This window comes from Strigops habroptila, chromosome 11 (assembly GCF_004027225.2).
Source record: "Strigops habroptila isolate Jane chromosome 11, bStrHab1.2.pri, whole genome shotgun sequence".
NCBI lineage: Eukaryota > Metazoa > Chordata > Aves > Psittaciformes > Psittacidae > Strigops > Strigops habroptila.
The window spans coordinates 1128119-1144401 of record NC_046360.1 but is presented as its reverse complement, the minus strand read 5'-3'; the positions used below and the strand labels follow the sequence as shown (position 1 = coordinate 1144401).

The window sequence follows — 16283 nt, the reverse complement described above, 5'->3', positions numbered from 1 at the left end:
TCTTGGCTAGAAATATGAAGTGATTTGGAACAAAACAAGCTTTGCAACAGCAAACATGCTTTTGAACCTGCAAGGTTTATAAGGAATCCCTTCAGTGATTTCAGGCATATGGATCTTTTTGGGTTTATAACTCTCAGTAATCTGTTTTCCATTCCAAAAACGTCTGAATATTGGCTTAACAAGGAGCCCTTTTTTCTATTTTTATATTCAGGCCCAGCTGCGGAGAAGACAAGAGTCAGAGAGTCCTGGTGAAATAGGTTCTGCTCAGCTCTTCAAATCCCCTAAACCACAACCGCAGCTCGGAACTCCTGGTAGCAGAGTGCTGCCCTCCAGTGTAGAGAAGGAGGACAGGTGAGAGACTTCCTCCAGCGTCAGAAAGATGCTAAGACTCATTTTGGTGGGAGAAAAGCATAATGCAGACACACTTCCCAAGGCTGTAGGGGAAACGGGATATTCCTTTTTTGATTCTGTCATTAATTTTTATAATTAAAAGAGGGGTTTTTTTATATCTTAGGTCGGAAGAAAAGTCTCCTCAGTGGCTGAAGGAGCTGAAATCAAAGAAGAGACAGAGCCATTATGAGAATCAGGTTTGAAAAGGTACCTTCTGACAGAAAAAGGGGCTTTGCAGTGGTAGAAGCACACGTGGGAAATGTTTCCTTACCATCTCAGTAAAACAACTCTGTAAGCATAAACGTTGAAGCAGACTCACCATGAAGTGTGCACCCAGGAACGTGCAGCAGTTCTGTGCTGAGGCAGAGCAGTTTTCCTAGACATTTTCATTCACTTGTGGTACAGAGCCACTGGCTGTCTGCAGATAATTTAATATTTAACAACACCCAACCTGCTTGTGCTTCCACCAAGCAAGAATGAGTCTGTCACTGAGTAACTGAGGCTTGCACACAGTCTGAAAACCTTGGTGTACGTTCTTTCAGCACCATTCTGGGCAGCTCAGTTAGCACATTAAACAGGACCAAGACAACACTACAACAGTAGTACTGCTTTGTGGGGGCCTTCCTGTCACACTGAGAGGGGTCTGACTGTTTTCTTGATGGTGTCATACCATGACTTAATTGCGTCTGTGTTTTCTTTGCAGGTAGTGGTTCTAACTAGAAGAAGATGAAGAAGTTTAACAGAAGCCTTAACTCATCTGAACCTAAAATTCACACGTCACGTTGCTGCTGTTTGCTTCCTGCCTCAACTGCTATGTGCATGGTGCCTTCCTGTTTCGTGGAGAAAGCTGCTTCATCTTCATAGTCAAATACAAAGCTATATCTTTTCAGATGTGGGAGGACAGTCACCCTAGGCCTGCCTGAAAGAAGAACCCGTGGGTCGTAGGTAGCACTTCAGAAAGTCAGGAAAGACGGGAATACTTGATGTAGGAGCGGAAAAGTCCCTCGGTGTTGAACAGAGACTACATTTCTCCATAGGTTTTCAGGGGCTCGGAAGGGTAACTGCTGGTAGCCACATCAGGTGTAAGGCTGGGCTTTGTGTTTGGTTATGAAAATAACAATTTTAATTAAATTTATCTCTTTCTTTTTTTGTGGAAAAAATAGTAAGCTCCTGTTTAGACTGAAGTCTGTGGAAGGTGAGAGTGAGCGAACAAATGATGTTTACTGCCATATTGCAAAAGGAAACTTGATTATTTTTTGTAAAATGTATTTTTGATTGGCTTATATTTACATGTGATCTGCTGAGCCAGCAGATGGTATAATTTTTAGATGAACAAAATGTTGACTTTTGTCACTCTTGAAATGGTATATTCTGTGTTTTGTCAGCATGTGGAATAATTGCTTCATTGGAATGTCCTTCCTAAAAAGGATCAAGCAATAATGTCAACCAGTTCTCTCTAAAAACCATAACTATGTAAATACTGTTTTTATAACAAAAAAGGAAGGGAAGAGGGAGGATGTTACACTCATATCAGGGTTCCAGTTAATTCTTGAATGTCACTTTAATAGCAGTTTGGATAGTCCCACTTCATAGTTTTCTTTGTTAATCTGTAAATACCAGGTTTAAGTTTTTATTTTTATGCTGATTTTATGGAATAACCTAAATGTGATCTTCAGCTTCTCAGATCATTTACTTTCCTTTTGCTAAGACTGATGTTCTAATAGCGGCATAGATCTCATGCACAACACGGGTGTTACGGATACCACTGATATCTCAAATATGTTACTATCTTTGAATACAGATTCTGAAATAGCAACTGAGGTGTCCATGTAAGACATACTTTATTCTCTCCCCAAATAAGTGCTCTTTTCAGTAAACCTTTTCAAGATGTAGCCCCCCGAGGGAGGTTATTCTGTCGTGTCAGTATTCCTCGCGCAAAGCCCAAACGCTGCGGCTGGGTGGGAGCAGGGGCTGCTCCCGGCCTTGCTCTCCCTGTATCCTGCTTTTGGGCTTCTCTGGATATTAATGATAAAGCACCAGCACTTGAACTAATTTTCCTTCTTCTTTTTTTACAATCAGCATTCGGAAAGCTTGATCTTCCTGGGGTTACCACAGTGGTGCATCTGCGAGCCAGAGTGGCATGCCTGCTCTGCTGTCTGTCAAGCTTGTAGCTGCCAAAACCATGTGCCAATTCTTCTTATGGAGGAGTCATAGAGGAGGGGAATTTTAGTCCCAGTCTGCTCATAGGAAATAACAGCAGTATGTCAGGAGACAAGTCCCATATGCCCAGATCTCTCTCCCAGATTTAGTTCCGATAGCAGCTCCCTGTACTTAATGGAGATGAAATGAATATGTTTCTCTTACGGGAAAAAACCTTTCTTTGCTGCTTTGCCCTGTTTCACATCAGAGCTCTTCCAGTGTTAGGGTTTCACAGCCCCTTCTGCTACCAGTTCAGAAACGATCACCCAGATTTCTGCCAAGCCTTTCACTCTGTGTGGGTTTAACCTGGGCCGCGAGATGGGCTTCCATTTGGATGCAGTCAACCACTACTAAAGAGCTGCTCTCAGCTCACTTTACCATGTTGCACATAATCTCTTCCCTCTTCTTTAGCTGATGGTGGAAATGACGACTCTTAAGCTTTGCTTGTGTGTCTTTTGGGATGTGTTTTGTGATGGCAGCACTCGAGGGTACCCTCAGTTCCATACCCCGTGTGCCACACGCTTGGGTCCCCCTGAGCAGCAGCGTGTGCGGGTGTGAGAGGAGCAGCGATGCTTTGCTCACTCAGATGGAGTGGGGCTGACTTCAGACAGTACCTAGAAATCAGGTAAATTCCCCCTGCTCACGAGAGTATTTACCCAGGCTCGATGTTCAAATTCAGCAGGTTGAGAGTGTTGCATTACCAATAGCTGGAGGATTTACTGGTTCTTGGTCTAATAAATGAAGGCCAGAAGTTGTGTAACTGAAGTGTTTGCTCTGTGTTTGAGGAAACTGAGGGGATTAACACCGGGTTTCCACAAAGCCCTTTGAATGTGTATGCATTTCCACATCTGCTTGGACAATGCACTGAACCTTACTGTAATTAGTAGTTTAACCTACTACTGAGAAATGTTTAATGCTTAAATGTCTAATTAAAAAGCATCTTTAGAATGTTGTTGAATGGGAAGGTGTTTTTTCTGCTCTATCATTTCTTTATGTTGTACATGGATTAAATACCTACTTCCTTCTCTTCAGGTTATCGCTATGTAATAAAAGATATATAAATATGTTATTACTACCTAAATGACAGAACATACTGTAATACACTTTATATAATTCTATTTTATTTCCGAATAATGCTTGTTTGGATTTTTTATGCTTTTACTTTTGTTGCCACGTACTTCTTTTTGCTGTTAGTACAAGGTGGAAGTGAGCTCTTGGCCTCAGCACTTCAGGGATGAGCCTTCATGAATTACTGGAACCTGCCTTAGAGCAGGTTCCATTTCTTGTCCTAGCAGAGGCTGAGTAATAACAAGTGTGAGGGAGATCCTGGCGCTCCAGGATCTCTACCTAATGTTTTTTAAGAGTCAGAGTATATGTAATTTGGAAGTCTTTTCTGCTAGCACTACTCTTGTTGTTACCAGAAATCCTTCCTCCAGTTCAGTTTGGGGATTTACACAGCCATTCTGTTCCATTTTATTGGAATCCCCACTTGTGGATTTCTTCCCTGTTATTTTTCTGTTCGCAGATGCACATCTTCAAGGTCTGTGTAGCTGAATTCGAGCCCTGAGCTGCTCAGGGCCTCGCTGCTTTGGTTTTACTTCCTGTGGAGAAAGAGGCAACCTTTCTGTTCTTCAGCCTTTGAAGTCTGAAAGTGCCCCTATAGGAATTACCCCCCCTCCTTCTGCTTGCACAGAAGTTTGTTTCACCCTCTATTTGTTTGCAAACAATTATTGGGGAACTGTTAAACACTGTGTGTCAGATTCAGAAATGCAACCCTTCGCTGGCCCTTTCATCTGGAGCAGCAGCATCCGTTCGCTTATAACCTTTAGTACTTGTGCAAACACACTGGAATAGGCCTCCTGGCTTAGGTATTAAACCGAGGATGTGGTTTGATGTCAGGGTGTTAAAAGGAGAGCAAAATAGCTTAGTGGGGATCAGGGCAGTTCAAAGGCAAATATCATATAAATACTTTAAATACAACGTGTTAAAGTCTGTGCCCCGGTAAAAGGTGCTTCTGTCTCGAAGCCTTTTCCCCTTTCTATGAAAATCCTGGTGCTGATACTGCAGTGTCGTTGCCCTTCGTGTTCCTGTGGGAGAGAACCTTTGGCAGATGCTTATCTGGATCCTGTGGAGCCAGAGGAGCCGTGTATCCACAGCTCCGGTCGCCTGTGTGTGGTGTCTTGAATGTGGTCAGTGAAGCCATGGCGGAGCGTAGGATTGCCGGCACGGATTGGGATGTAGGGACAGGCCAAGGGGAATGGCTTTAAGCTGCCAGAGGGGAGATTGAGATGAGCTCTGAGGCAGAAGCTCTTCCCTGTGAGGGTGCTGAGGCGCTGGCACAGGGTGCCCAGAGAAGCTGTGGCTGCCCCATCCCTGGCAGTGTTCAAGGCCAGGTTGGACACAGGGGCTTGGAGCAACCTGCTCTAGTGGAAGGTGTCCCTGCCCGTGGCAGGGGGGTAGAGCTGGAGGAGCTTTAAGGTCCCTTCCAACACAAACCAGTCTATTAAATACGATGGTATCTATTAAACATGATGGTATCAAGCCTGTTTTTAAAGGAGCTATTGTTATAGATTAACATTTTATATTGTTCCACGTAGCCTTATAGCTTATGTAAATATGGGTCACAATAAATACATTGTGCTATAGAGAATATTTTGTACTACATAGTTTCCTAAGTAATAAAGATATTCTGGCTGCTGTGTATTGTACTGTACCATTACCATTCCAGTCCAGCTTTACCAGATATTAGGGAAAAACAATCTATTTCCCAACACTATAAGCATTTCTCAAAGGGATTTAAGAGGCTGACAGCAGAAGGAAATTGAGTTCCGTTAGGAAGGCAGATCAGTGAGATCTAGTGCCCCTTCTGTCATGTTTCTGTAATTGCCTTATCAACGTGCAAGCTGCGAGTGTGGGAAGGAAGATTCATGGGCGCTGCAGGGCTCGGTGTGGTGGGAACGCTGGCCAGGAAGGGCTGGTGGGAAGAGTTCTGTGTTTCTAATCTGTCAAAACCAGATGCTGTTGTGTTTGGTGAAGGAGGCAAATTAATGCAGCCCAGGCTCGCCTCTGAGCGCCCCTCCTGTACAGAAGGGATTTGGTATTTTAGAGCCAAGCAGTTTCATTGCAAAGGGAAAATGAAATTGTGCAAAGGAACTGCAATAGGAATGGGGTGTTTCAGACTGCTGACCCTGCCGGGCTCTTTGTAGGTATCATGGCCACAAACAAGCTCATGTGGAGCTGTTCTGCCACGTTAACTTCATGTTGCCGAGACCCTCATCCCACCCCAGCTCAATTCCATGCAGTGGAGCTGTGCAGCACCCATGGATGGGCTCCAACGGGACGGGCAGAGCTCCTCGTGGTGGTTGGACTCGTCCTTCACCAGCATCCACAGCAATGGGAAGTGTTGAAGATGGGTCGCGGTGGCTGTGGATGGTCTGTGTCACACGGGGCTTGGTGCATCATCCCTGTGGCTCCCCCTGCTCCGTGCTGGGGCCAAGCTCCCTGGGGAAGCTGCCCCATGGCCGTGCATCGGTGATGGGATGGGGATGAGGAACCTCGCCATGAACAGCTCTGATGTGCGGTGTGATACAGCACAGTGTGGCAGGGCTCTATCTGGGTGCTGTCATGGACAGGGTGGTTTTCTGACCATCTCCCACTTGGGCAAACTCCAAGTTTGTCCAACTTGGCCGAGTGGACCTGGTTTTGGGTAGTTTTGGGAGCTGTTTCATGTGCGGTTCTTCGTCTCAAGATGAGACACAGGTGGGAAACCCTGCAAGAGGTGCAACGAATGGAGAGGTGTGGAGTTGGATGGAGTTGAATGGAGCTTTGTACTCACTGAAGAGGGAATCGGGCCCACTACCAGCAAAGTGGAAGGCTCTCGGCTTGGTGCGGAAGGGCTGCATTTCACCCTGTTAGATTGTGCTCCACCTCTTGAAGGTGGATGAACCCACAAGCAATGCCCTTGGCTCCCAACAGCCTGTTGCACACCCCGGTATGTGTGTATGGGATGCTCCTGGGAACCACATGGGGCAGGGAGATGGACTGGGGTGTACAGGAGGAAAAGGAGCTTGATGGAGGTCACCTTCCCCTTGAGGGGTAACACTAAGCAGAACCCAAATCCCAAGGGCCATTCCTGCCCTCCTGGCCTGGTACCAGCAGAGCTCCCGGGAGCCCCCCGGGTCTCTCCATCCATCCCAGCCCAAACCATAACCATTCTGCATGTTTATGCTCTGTGCTGTGTTTGGTTTCCAGGCCCAACCCTCCCGTTTACTGCTGATGTGAGAGTTTTCCCTGGCAAGAGGCGGCGTGAACGTGCTGATGTGAGTTTCCGCGTTAATCTCCTGCAAAGCGCGCGGCCGTTCCGCGGGGAGCGCCGGCGGCACCTGAATGCCGTTGCCATGGCGCGCTGCGAGCCTGCGCTATTGAGATGGGATCTCATGGATGGAATTCCATGGACGCAGCTGCTGTATCAGCGCCCGGGCAATGTGCTGCTCTGGTCAGAAGCAGCCCATAAATAGGTGGGCTCCTGCGCCGGCCGCAGAGCGGAACCGCACCGGAGAGGTCCCCGCAGCACTGCCTGGAGCGGGCTTTGGGGGAGCATCAGCGTGTCTGAGTCGAGGTCCCAGCACCTGCTAACGCTTGCCTTGGATTGAGGACGCTGGTCAATGCGGTTTCTTTTATTCTTCTCCTATTAACCTCTTGCCAGCCTCATGGCGAGAGACAGGGCAGGCGCATCCCGATGGGTTTCCTGTTTGATGAGGAACTTTGGGAGCTGTTCCTGGAGAGCAGCAGTGGGCTCTTGCTGCCATCCTACCAGCCAGGGGTCTGATGCCCCTCTGGACACTGGGAATGTCAGGTTTATGTTAGTGGGGAGAGATGGCAGCAACTGGAAGCTGAAAATCCTGCTGGAAATAAAGGATGGGACTTTAGACATGAGTTCAGTGAGCAGCTGGGTGAGCTGGCCAGGGACAGAGGGATCCAGTGCCACTTGGAAGATGGCTCAGTTTGGTCATGGGCTCTCTGGCCCCATGGTGATGCCTGGGTGAGGATGCAGGGCCCGTGTGCCAGAGGGATAGAGGATGGATAACAGAGTGCTTCCTTCCAGCCTGGGCACCCCTGGGGCTTTCCAGCAATTGGGCGCACTGAATTAACTTTGCTGCCTGTCCCCAGCCAGCTTCGTTTGCTGTGTTTTAGTACATCATTTAAAGGCTGATACCTCACCTTAACCTCCTCCAATTTGGGTTTTCCAGGCACAATGACCGAGCAGCAAAGTCCCCCCGAGCAGATGGCGACCGGGGAGGGTGCTGGTGAGCGAGGTGGCACTTACAAGGTACCCTGCGGGCAGCTGGCTGTGCACGGACTCTGGGTGATGCTGTGGGTCCCTGCGCATTGCAGGGTGTGTGCTGGCACCGGGGAACCAAGTGGTCCCCGGCTCCGCTGATGCAGCAGCACATCAGTGTCAGTGCTGGGGTGAATCTGCTCCTGTGGCTGGAGGGAGGCTTCGTGCGAGGGATGTGCTGCTGCCTGGCAGGAGGAGACGCTGCTTGCCCTTTGCCTGCCCGGCTGCTGTGCATTGAGCCGTGTTTAATCCAGGAGATCAAGCACCGGCACAGCGGGACCGGCTGCGGGTTCAAGTGGTGAAACCCCCCCGGGTGTTTCTCTAGGTTCTGATTCTTGTGCTCACGGGGTGTGAAAGGTGAATGAGCTCTGGGTGTTGCACTGGCTGCAGCCCTGTCGGCAGCTCGGCAAGGCTGATCCTGGCTGGGAGCAGATCCTGCAAATGGGATAAAGAGCTGATGCTTATCGGGATGCTTATTGCTTTGGGGTGGAAAGAAGTTCCTGAGGACCACGGTGTCACCTCCATCCCTTGGTACCCCCATCATGCGGGGTCTGCAGGAGGCTCTGCCCTTGTACTGCTCAGAGGTTTAACTGGGACCCTGTTAGGGCAGGTCTGGGGGTGCCAGGGTGCTGTGCTGACCCTCCTGGTCCCCAGATTGCACTGGGCACCCTGGGCCCTGCTCCCTGCTGTGCTCTGGTCCCCGGCACCAGCTCGAACCCATCCTGCAGCTCAACTGAGAGCGGGAGGTCCTGGGGACACTTTGTGGCCTTTGTACCCAGCAGAGTTTAGAGGAAAACACAGAAATGAGCTTGTGCCCGGCCAAGGGGACAAGTGGATGTGAAGGGAGCAGCGAGAGTAAAGGATGAGCCATGACCAGGCTCGGAGTAGGAGCCCACAGCCCTGGAGGTCTCTCAGCACAAACCCTCTGTGTTTTCGATGTGTTTGAGCCAGCCGAGTTGTTCTCAGCCTGTCAGGGATGAAACATCAGCCTGTGTTTTACTGAGCAAACACCTTTGGCCAGTACAGGGCTGCAGAGGGAAGCCCTGGAGCCGTCCATCGGGGCAGAGGCACGTGCAGGGCCCAGCTCTGCTGCAGGAGAGCAGCGATGTTGGCTCGGGGTAGCTGGGACAGAGGGGATGTGGCTGGAGCTCTTTGCTGCTGCTGCTTGTGCTTGCCCAGGGGGGTCCTGCCCTGTTGCAGGGTGTTCCCCCCACAGCTGACGGCATCTCTCCTGCCTCAGGTCATCATCTACGAGCTGGAGAACTTCCAGGGGAAGAAGTGTGAGCTGACGGAGGAGCTCCCCAACATCGCTGAGAAGGAGCTGGAGAAGGTGGGCTCCATCCAGGTGGAGTCTGGACCGTAAGTCCAGGGTGGGAGGGCAGGGAGAGCCCCCCCCTGCAGCGCTGCATCGTGCTGGGTGCCGGTGCCATCCCCGGTGCCATCCCCAAGCTCCGGTCCCGCAGGTGGCTGGGCTTCGAGCGCCAAGCCTTCGCCGGGGAGCAGTTTGTGCTGGAGAAGGGGGATTACCCGCGCTGGGACTCCTGGTCCAACAGCCACAACAGCGACAGCCTCATGTCCATCCGCCCCCTCCAGATCGTGAGTAGTGGCTCTGTCGGGGTGTTTGTGCCCCCAGGGACAAGCACGAGGTCTCAGGGCACTGGGGGGCACAGGGCAGCCCCTGACCCCCCTCTTCCCGCCAGGACAGCCCCGACCACAAGATCCACCTCTTTGAGAATGCGGGATACACCGGGCGGAAGATGGAGATCGTGGATGATGACGTCCCCAGCCTCTGGGCCCACGGCTTCCAGGACCGTGTGGCCAGTGTCAGGGCCCTGAATGGAACGTAAGGACGGGGGCACCGGGAGCACCCCAATGAGGTCCTGTCCTGTGGCACCATGGTTGGTCCCCCTGCAGTGGTGTCAGGGATGCTGGTGCAGCAGGGATGCGGCGGCTTGTCCCCATCGTGCTACTCATGCCCATCACATCCTTTTTCCCCTCCCTGCTGCTACCCTTTCCCTGGCCCACAGGGAGTGATGGGGACCAGGGCAGCATCCCTATGGCTGTGTGATGGCTCCTCGCTCTGCTGCAAGAGCAATGGAGCCCTGGGCTCTCCAGCTGCTCTTGGCATGAGAGTGTGCCCCACCAGGGCTGCAGCAGCACTGCATGGTGATGGAGCTGTGGCCCTGGCAGCAGCAGGCAGAGCACCGGCACTGCCGTGGTCCCTGTGGTGGCACAGGGATGCTCTGTGCGGGATGTGCTGTGGGGCTGGGGCACCGCTGAGCGCTGCCTCCATCCCTGCAGGTGGGTTGGCTACGAGTACCCCGGGTACCGGGGCCGGCAGCACGTCTTCGAGAAGGGCGAGTACCGGCACTGGAACGACTGGGACGCCAACCAGCCGCGCATCCAGTCCGTGCGCCGCGTGCGGGACCAGCAGTGGCACCAGCGCGGCAGCTTCGAGGAGAGCTGAGGGCTGCAGCGCTGCCGGGGGGGCGAGGGGTCCCCGCGTGCTGCTGTGACCGTGGTGGATGTTGTTGTGCAAAACCCTCAATAAAGCGCTGAGCTGGAGGCTGCCGGGGCCCGCCTGGGCTGGGGTGTGCTTGTGGGGATGCAGGGAGGGACGGTGGACATGGGGGGTGCGATGGGGGGTGCCACAGCAGCGCCCCAGCAGCTCTGTGCAGAGCAGAAGCGTGGAACAAGTGAGTGTTTCCAGTTACATGAAGGCTTCAGCTTCCCAAGCTAACCCCTGGTGCTGCAAAGGGACCTGAGCCCTGAGCCAGGGGCAGCCCAGCCCCAGTGGATGTTATTTGGGCTATTGCCAAAGGTTTTTCCTGCTCTTTCTCAGAGCACCCCCCTGCACGGGGGTCACTCTGCTCATGGCTCCTTCCCCACGTCCCTCAGCTCTGCCTGCTCTGATGGGGGGCAGCCCAAGGGGCACGGTGGTGGCCGGGGGACACGGGCAGCCTCAGGGCTGATGGGGAACAACCGTCCCCAGGTAGTGCCAGGTCTTGTGCACCCCAAAGGGGGCCGTGCCCTGCGGGTGAGTGTCGCCATCCCCTTGCAGGGCCCCCGAGGAAGCTGCGCCCCAGCACTGCGGTTGCTGCTCCCTGGGGATGATCCCTGTGGCACATGGGTGCCTGTTCTGGTTGCAGGGGCAGAGGCAGAGACCTTCTGGGCCGTGTGTCCCAGGGATGGGGCAGGGATGGGCAGCGCTGCAGTGCCTGGGCTGGCTCAGGGGCAGAGCCGGGGGAGCCGCGCTTGGGGATCACTGCGCTGGCGGCCGGGGTGAGGCTTTGTGCCGGTCCCTGAGCAGCCGCTCCAGAGCTTTGCTCTTTGGGCCCGGGTTTGCAGCGCTTAGAGGACACTGCAGGGCCCTGAGCAGCTGAAGCTGCTCCCAGGACAGTGCATGGGGCTGCCTGTGGCGTAACCACTGCCTGAGGCTGAGATGAGCTAAAACCCGCCTGGCAGGAGCCGTGCCGAGGGACTGGGATGTGCTGTGGGGATGCACATGCCCGGTGCTGGGACCCGGGGCAGCTCCATGGGGATCCTGAGCTGGGGACCCCGATGAATTATCCCTGAAAGATGGGGAGGGCAGCGGCTGGATCCCTCTGGGGTGCTGCAGGTGGAGGCACAGGGCATCAGGAGGATGGTGGCACACTTGGGAGCGTTGTAGGTGCTTCCTCACAACTTCAATGTGCCGAAATCCGCCCGTGGCACAGCGCGATGTCTTGCAGAGCTGCACGAGGCCTCACAGACCCACGAGGTCTCATCTGGGGCAGCTGCAGACCATGGGGACTGATCCTTCTGCATGTCACTGGTGCCCAGAGGTGCCATTGGGGGGCTGCAGCACATCTGCTGCGGGACCATGGGTGTTGTGTGCAGAAGGGAGCTGCTCTGGGCCACGGTAACACTGCGTGGCCGTTGCTGGGGTGACATGGGGGATCCTGCTCCTCTGAGGGGTGGGAGGGGGCTGTGGGTGCTGCTGTGGTGTTGTCCCCCCTTGCTGGGAAACTCACTTCGCTGCAGCCTAAACCAACCCATGGCCACGACACATCTCCCCAGGTCATCCGGTAGCGAGATGCCAGCGAAGGGGTTTTGCTGCTGCTCTCAACCCTCAGCTCACTCCTTAGGAAGTGCTGCTCATGCTGGGCACAGCCCGGATCTGAGCTGATGGCCTTGGTGATGTCCTGGTGTGATGGAGCAGCCTCTGTGCTGCTGTACCTGCTGCCCCAGGGCTGGGGATGCTGCTCAGGGACCTCAAATACATGCGGATAACGGAGGAGCCCAACACTTGGCACCAGCGCCCAGGCTGAGGATGCTGCCCCGCTGCATCGTGCCACCATGAGCACCCCCTGCCCATCCCCGCAGCCCCGGGTCAGGGCCCAGGACCCTCGCAGGGTCCCTGTGTGGTGGCCGCGGGCGCTGCAGGTGCACCCAGGCGTTCCCCTCTTGTTTGATGGCATTTACTGCGCTCGGGAAGAGCCGAGCTCAGCAGATCCGTGCCGGCGGCTCGCGGGGCTGTGGAGGGATCAGATCCCTGGCTCCAAACGCCCTGGAGCAGGCCTTTGTTCACAGGGGCTGCTCAGCTCTTGGCACGCGTTGGGCTGATGCATGCAAACTCCAAAGCTCCTTCCCCACAGACCCAACAAAGCAAATGTGAAAGGTAATGGAATAACTCCCGGCTCGGGGCTTGGGCAGACAAAGGCAGCGGCCCATCAGCTGACCCGGGCTTTCACTGGCGTTTAATCCAGCATTCTCGCTTCGAATCACGCTTTAACTGCTCTATCAATGGTTTTGGCACCGTCCTGCTGCGCCTCGGTATAAATTCCACCTCCCAGCCCCAGCCCTTCACTGGCTCATCGGGTACTGGTATCACTGGTAAGGATTTTGCTATTTACTGTCCTGTTTTGTGTCGTTGCCTCCTCTCGACCCTGGAGCTCCTGAAGAGCCTTGGAAGTGGCAGCGGCTGCGGGCACAGGGGGGATCCATGGGGATGATCCTGTCCTTGCAGCCCAACCCGGGTGGCCAAGGCAGGAATATCGCTGCCGGCCATGGCTTGGGTTTTGGTTTATTGGGAATGGGCTGTTTGGAGCCTGCTCAGACACTGGGGGTCCCGCTGGGCTTGAGGACGAGGGTCCTTCATGGCAGTGGCTGTGCTGGGTGCTTGGCGCTGGTCACCCTGCACATATACAGTGGGAGCCCCGGTGCTTGTCCCCATCACCCCGTTCAGGTCCCTACATGGGACAGGGACTCCTCAGCTCTCCCAAGCAGGGACAGTGGCAAAAGCCTTGCCCATGGGGTTGGGAACAGCTCGGGAATGCCCGGGACTCACGGATTCCTTGCTGCAGGTCCCATCACGGGTGATGCTGCCCCAGGACCATTCTCTGGGCTCCTCCATGAGCCTGGGGACGGTTTGTGGTGACAAACAGCCCTGAGTGGGACTGGCAAACTGCTGGGTGAGCTGTGGATATGGACCTGCCTGTGAGCGCAGTCCCGGTGCATCCTCAGTGGCAGCTTTCAACCTGCTGTGTTTCCCCTCAGGGCACTGGACAACCCAGTTTATGATGGCTTCCGAGCACCAAATGCCAGCCTCCAAGCAGCAGCAAGGCAGCTCCAAGGTCAGTGTGTGAGTTCTCTGCTCTGAGGCATCCTCAGCCTCACTGAGAGCCCAAAACATCCCCAAAACACCCCTGAGGAGCAGCTGAGCTCCATGATGCAGCCCCTCACCCGCATCCAGCATCCCGCTGTGCTGCTGAGCTTGTGGAGGGATGAGGGGATGTGGAGTGGGGCAGGAGACACATGGGGGTGTTTCTGGCACATCGCATGTCTCAGTGCAGCCGGAGCGGGTGGGAACGGATCATCTCCTGATCCCTGTGCAGGTTTGGGGGCAGCAGACATGGTGCTGCACTGAGCTGGTGTCTGGGCGCAGCGTGTGCCCCGCTCTGAGGTCCCCGTTCCCCTCCAGATCGCCATCTTCGAGCAGGAGAACTTCCAGGGCCGCTGCCATGAGCTCAGCGGCGCCTGTCCCAACCTGAAGGAAGCTGGTGTGGACAAAGTGGGCTCCATCCTCGTGCACTCCGGACCGTACGTGCTGGGGGGACTGGGGCACCACAGTGATGTGCGGGAGGGAGGCAGGGGCTGGGATGTGGAGGGGTGTCTGTGCTGGCAGCACCTGGATTTCATGTGGTCAGTGCTGCTGTGCCCACAGTGGGTGCCAGTGGGTGAGCAGGGGGTGCCAGTGTCCCCACGGTGGGCTGGCCTCCCCCAGCCCTGCTGGGTGGGTGGATGTGGGCATGGGCACGGATCATGGTGTTTCTGCTGTTTGGTTTCCTCCCCTTTGGGCACAGGCGGGAATGGGACCCTCTGGTGGTGTTGCTGGTGGCAGCTCCTCACCCCATCCACCTGCTGACCCCTGGGTGTGCTCTCCGAGGGTCTGTGCCCCCCATGTTGGGGCTCTGGGCAACGGGGAGCCCCTGGGAAGCACCTATGGAAGCACCAGGGTGGGCTCCCTGCACCCTGTGCCTGGCAATGTGCTGCACCCAGGACCTACGGGGCAGTGCAGAGCATCCTTGCAGGAGCAAAGCTCCATCTGGGACATGTGAGTGATCCCATCCTGCTACATGTCCCCAGGAGCCAAGGATGGGTGGCCACCACATCAAAGCATCTACCCTGGCGCTGCTGCCAGGCCCCACGGTGCTGTTTCCACGTCCAACAGGGAGCAGAGGGGTCTGTGCTCTGCCGGGGGCACGGTTGGGGCTCAGCTGAGGGTGTTTGCCAGGGTCAGTGCCGGGGTGCTGGTCCCCACACCTCTGCCCCATCTGAAGCCTGCCCCCTGCTCTGTTGCAGCTGGGTGGGCTACGAGCAGGCAGGCTGCAAGGGGGAGCAGTTTGTGTTTGAGAAGGGGGAGTACCCCCGCTGGGACTCCTGGACCAACAGCCGGAGAAGCGACAGCATCACCTCCCTGCGCCCCATCAAAGTGGTGAGAGCACCCAGACAGCCACTACCCACCCGCCAGACCAAGGTCTGCAGCCACGCGTGCTCCCCAGCCTTCCCCGCGCCCCCAGCCCCGCGGGCAGGGGGAACCCCTCCTGTGCACCCCCGGGTGGGGGGACGGAGGGAGCGCAGGGACGGGGGCAGTGGCTGTGGTAAGTCTGGTGGTGCCCAAGCAGGTACCGGCATCGGGTGGGAGCCGTGGTGCCAGCCCCTCGCCTCGGTTTCCCCATAGCCCTGGGCTTATCCCCCCATCCCTGCCTGCCCCCGGGTACCCGCAGCCGCTGAGCCCCGTTCCTGCTCTCCCCGCTGCAGGACAGCCAGGAGCACAAGATCGTGCTGTACGAGAACCCCAGCTTCACCGGCAAGAAGATCGAGATCATAGACGACGACGTGCCCAGCTTCCACGCGCACGGATACCAGGAGAAGGTCTCATCCGTGCGGGTGCAGAGCGGCACGTGAGTACCGGGGGCGGCGGGACCGGGGCGATGCTGGAGCATCCCATGGCTGAGCAGCATCGGCCGGGCTGGGCGATGGAGCCTGACCCCATTGCTTGCCTTGGCAGGTGGGTGGGATACCAGTACCCTGGCTACAGGGGCTACCAGTACCTGTTTGAAAAGGGGGACTACAAGGACAGCTCAGATTTCGGTGCTCAGCACCCCCAGATCCAGTCGGTCAGGCGCATCCGGGACATGCAGTGGCACCAGCGCGGCGCCTACCACCCCACCAACTAGAGCCGCCGGCCCCTGCCAGGGCGCAGGGACTGGAGCAAGCTCCCCCCCGGCCACCAATGTCGCCCCATGGCCTCGCCTCCCGCCTCCCTCGTGTGATGCCCAACGCTGCCGAAGCAACTGAATAAAGCTTGGAGTTTCAAAGAACCGGCTTTGGCTCCTTCATTCCTGGGCAGCAGAAAGGGCCCCACCAGCAAGATGCTCGTCCTGATCGTGTGCTGCTGGGTGGGAGGGGGACCCATTGCTGCACCCCAATGCTCTCAGGGTCACCTGCATCCCACCCTCCTCATCACCACCAAGGTGCCTGAGGGAGGTGGGCCGGGGGCACAGCAGAGGGACAGGAGACAGCACCCTTGGGGGGGGGTCCAGCCCCACCGTGGTGGCTGCAGGGCTCAGCCCTGCCCTGGGCTACACAGCCAAGGAGAAGCAGCTCCTCCACAGCCGTGCATCCCCTTGTGCCTGGCAAAGCTATTCCCAAAGCACCGTGGTGCCGGTGTGGACGCAAGGGTGTCTGTGGGGTTCACCCTCTCGGTCAGGACACCCCCAAGGCAAATTGCTGCTTTAATTATTAGGCATCGTAAGCTTTGATTAGCAACAATGCTTTAATTTAGCATTAATAATGCTACAGAATGGTGTCA

General features: G+C 55.4%; 3 protein-coding genes across 5 annotated transcripts in view; all 3 read left to right on the top strand.

Moving 5' to 3' along the window:
• The window catches only part of KIAA1671 (KIAA1671 ortholog), a 67250-nt gene extending 63543 nt beyond the window's left edge, over positions 1 to 3707 (top strand). Inside the window, exons 11-13 of the mRNA XM_030501041.1 lie at positions 212 to 351; positions 515 to 597; positions 1094 to 3707. Coding sequence (XP_030356901.1) covers positions 212 to 351; positions 515 to 593 — 219 coding nt within the window. The 3' untranslated portion in view covers positions 594 to 597; positions 1094 to 3707. The remainder of the gene's footprint in view (positions 1 to 211; positions 352 to 514; positions 598 to 1093) is intronic.
• A 3233-nt stretch (positions 3708 to 6940) lies between these two features.
• On the top strand, positions 6941 to 10511 carry CRYBB3 (crystallin beta B3). 2 transcript variants are annotated; one of them, XM_030501044.1, is made up of 6 exons: positions 6941 to 7249; positions 7839 to 7918; positions 9168 to 9286; positions 9391 to 9523; positions 9628 to 9770; positions 10229 to 10511. In XM_030501044.1, the coding sequence occupies exons 2-6, from the start codon at positions 7844 to 7846 to the stop codon at positions 10392 to 10394; spliced, it is 636 nt and encodes a 211-aa protein (XP_030356904.1). In that variant the 5' UTR covers positions 6941 to 7249; positions 7839 to 7843; the 3' UTR covers positions 10395 to 10511. The 2 variants fall into 2 exon arrangements, with proteins under 2 accessions (XP_030356904.1, XP_030356905.1); XM_030501045.1 differs by having other exon boundaries at positions 6958 to 7106.
• A 2972-nt stretch (positions 10512 to 13483) lies between these two features.
• Positions 13484 to 15784, top strand: CRYBB2 (crystallin beta B2). 2 transcript variants are annotated; one of them, XM_030501042.1, is made up of 5 exons: positions 13484 to 13542; positions 13890 to 14008; positions 14771 to 14945; positions 15230 to 15372; positions 15480 to 15784. In XM_030501042.1, exons 1-5 carry the CDS (start codon positions 13486 to 13488, stop codon positions 15646 to 15648), a joined length of 663 nt encoding a protein of 220 aa, XP_030356902.1. In that variant the 5' UTR covers positions 13484 to 13485; the 3' UTR covers positions 15649 to 15784. The 2 variants fall into 2 exon arrangements, with proteins under 2 accessions (XP_030356902.1, XP_030356903.1); XM_030501043.1 differs by having other exon boundaries at positions 13489 to 13542; positions 14771 to 14903; positions 15480 to 15648.
• Positions 15785 to 16283: the final 499 nt, after the last annotated feature.